This window comes from Helobdella robusta, assembly GCF_000326865.2.
Source record: "Helobdella robusta unplaced genomic scaffold HELROscaffold_38, whole genome shotgun sequence".
In the NCBI taxonomy this organism is placed as follows: Eukaryota; Metazoa; Annelida; class Clitellata; order Rhynchobdellida; family Glossiphoniidae; genus Helobdella; species Helobdella robusta.
The window spans coordinates 1,500,357-1,502,856 of NW_008704829.1; the positions used below are offsets into that span (position 1 = coordinate 1,500,357).

The 2,500-nt window shown below is 34.8% G+C and overlaps 1 protein-coding gene across 1 annotated transcript in view; it reads right to left on the reverse strand.

The window, feature by feature from the left end:
- The window catches only part of HELRODRAFT_176619 (hypothetical protein), a gene marked incomplete at both ends in the record, with an annotated part of 8,596 nt that overhangs the window by 1,800 nt on the left and 4,296 nt on the right, over nucleotides 1-2,500 (reverse strand). Inside the window, 7 exons of the mRNA XM_009023947.1 lie at nucleotides 192-396; nucleotides 533-785; nucleotides 1,379-1,514; nucleotides 1,682-1,819; nucleotides 1,948-1,993; nucleotides 2,114-2,190; nucleotides 2,335-2,500. The exon at nucleotides 2,335-2,500 is cut by the window's right edge and continues 17 nt beyond it. Of these exons, the coding sequence (XP_009022195.1) occupies nucleotides 192-396; nucleotides 533-785; nucleotides 1,379-1,514; nucleotides 1,682-1,819; nucleotides 1,948-1,993; nucleotides 2,114-2,190; nucleotides 2,335-2,500 (1,021 nt within the window). The remainder of the gene's footprint in view (nucleotides 1-191; nucleotides 397-532; nucleotides 786-1,378; nucleotides 1,515-1,681; nucleotides 1,820-1,947; nucleotides 1,994-2,113; nucleotides 2,191-2,334) is intronic.

The window sequence follows — 2,500 nt, forward strand, 5'->3', positions numbered from 1 at the left end:
CCTTGATACTGAATGAATGAATGAATGAATGAATGAATGAATGAATGAATGAATGAATGAATGAATGAATGAATGAATGAATGAATGAATGAATGAATGAATGAATGAATGAATGAATGAATGAACGAACGAACGAACAAACGAACGAACGAACGAATGAATGATTGAATGAATGAAACAATAAGACCTACATTGGTCGCAATTGGCTCCATAGAAATCCCCAACACACAAGCAATAATAGCCGTGAAGCAATTCAACACACCTACCATTATTTTTGCAAGGATCATCGTCACCATCCCCCTTACAAAAATTTTCACCTTTGGGGTAAACTCTTAAGGGTGTGTGCCCCTGAGCTCTTGTGAGTATGTTGAAGTGGTGGTGGGTTTTCTCGTAAAACTGTGGTTGAAAATTTTGTAAAATTTTTACGAGAATAAAATCGTTGAATTTATAAATTAAAAGTATTAACAACGTTATTATCACCATTGCAATCGATGAAATGACGTCATCAACGTCAACAAAAACAAAAACCCACCCTCTTTATGACACCATCAAACCCCCGGAATTCGCCGCCCCAAGAACCACAACCCCCACCGAGTTTTTTCTCATTTTTCCCGGTAGACGGAAGCCCGCCGATGAAAATGAACATGGGCACATTCAGTTCTTCATAGGCACCGCTTCCGACGACCTTGACCTCCGGCCAAAAATCCAATGTCAAGGTCGAGGTCTTCAAGTGTCTCTGAATGATGACCCTATGCCAGGTGTACTTTGTAACGGGCACTTGGGATCTAGAATAAGAATAATAAGAGTATGAATAATAATTATAATTATAATAATAATAAGAAGAAGAATAATAAGAATAATAAGAATAATATTAAAAATAATAATAATTATAATAATTATTATACATAATAATAATTATAATAATAATAATAACAACAATAATAATAAGAAGAAAAAGAAAAATAATAATAAGAAGAATAATAATAATTATAATAATCATTATATATAATAATAATTATAATAATAAGAAGAATAATAATAATAATTATAATAATAAAAAAAATAAAAATAATATTAATAATCATAATAATATGAATAATAATATGAATAATTAATAATAATAATAATGTTAACGAACGTGATGTTGACAATTTCATCGCCTAGATTGAAGCACATCACTAGGTAGCCATTGCTTATCAGCAAGTAGAAAAAATCGCCATTGTTTTTATTATTATTACTACTATTACTAATAGTACTACTATTACTACTGCTGCTGCTACTACTACTGCTGCTACTACTGCTGCTACTACTGCTGCTGCTGCTGCTACTACTACTACTGCTGCTGCTACTACTACTATTGAGTTTAGTACAGTCAGACGGGTTTATGCCATTGTTATTATTATTATTAATATTATTATTTTTATTATTATTGTTGTTGTTGTTGTTGTTTTTGCTGCTGCAAGCTCCAGAACTATAGACCAATGTGACATCTTGAGAGCCGTAGAGTAAAAGGCCTGTGAATAAAATTTTGACGTCACAATGACGTCATCAACAGCACCAAAAATTCATCACCATCATCGTCACACACACACACACACATACACATCATCATTATCATCATCACTATCACCATCATCATCGTCGTCATCATCATCGTCATCAACTTCATCATCATAGTTACCATTCAATTTTCGAGTCATGAACCAGAGTTGGAATGAAAATGACTTTGCAATATTATCAGTTAAACTCCACTGGACATAATCAGAGCTGCTGAAATCGTAACTCATTGGCGATGAGGATGACGACGACGAAGATGACGCTGATGATGTTGATGATGATGATGTTGACGACGATGTTGATGATAAAGATGATGACGATGTTGATGATGATGTTGAAGACGATGATGATGATGACGTCAATAATTCAGTATCATAAATCACAAAATACCTTGGCACTTATCCCCGATGTATCCGAGTTGACAAGAGCAAAGTTTCTGTTTGGATGACGATGACGATGATGATGACGATGATGGTGATGATGGTGATGATGACGATGACGATGATGGTGATGATGGTGATGATGATGATGACGATGATGATGACGATGTTGTGACGTCATAACAACTCCCTCGACCGTTGCAATGATCATCTGGACATTTGGCGTGCTTCAAGTGCTGGCCACAGTTCTGACCTGACGGTGATGATGACGATGGCGGTATTTATAGTGATGCCAAAGATGATGATGACGACGACAATAATGATAATGATAATACTGCCTTTGAAAACTTCACAGCAAACCAGATGAACAGATCGAAACATTCACTCATTCACTCACCGATATATCCGTCCTTACAAAGGCAATAGTATTGATGACGATACAGATGATGATAATGATACTGGAAATATTGATTATTATTATTATTATTATTATTATTATTATGACGTAAGGATGACGTTTCAAGGCAAGTTCCTCCATTAAGGCAGGTCACAGAATCGCATGG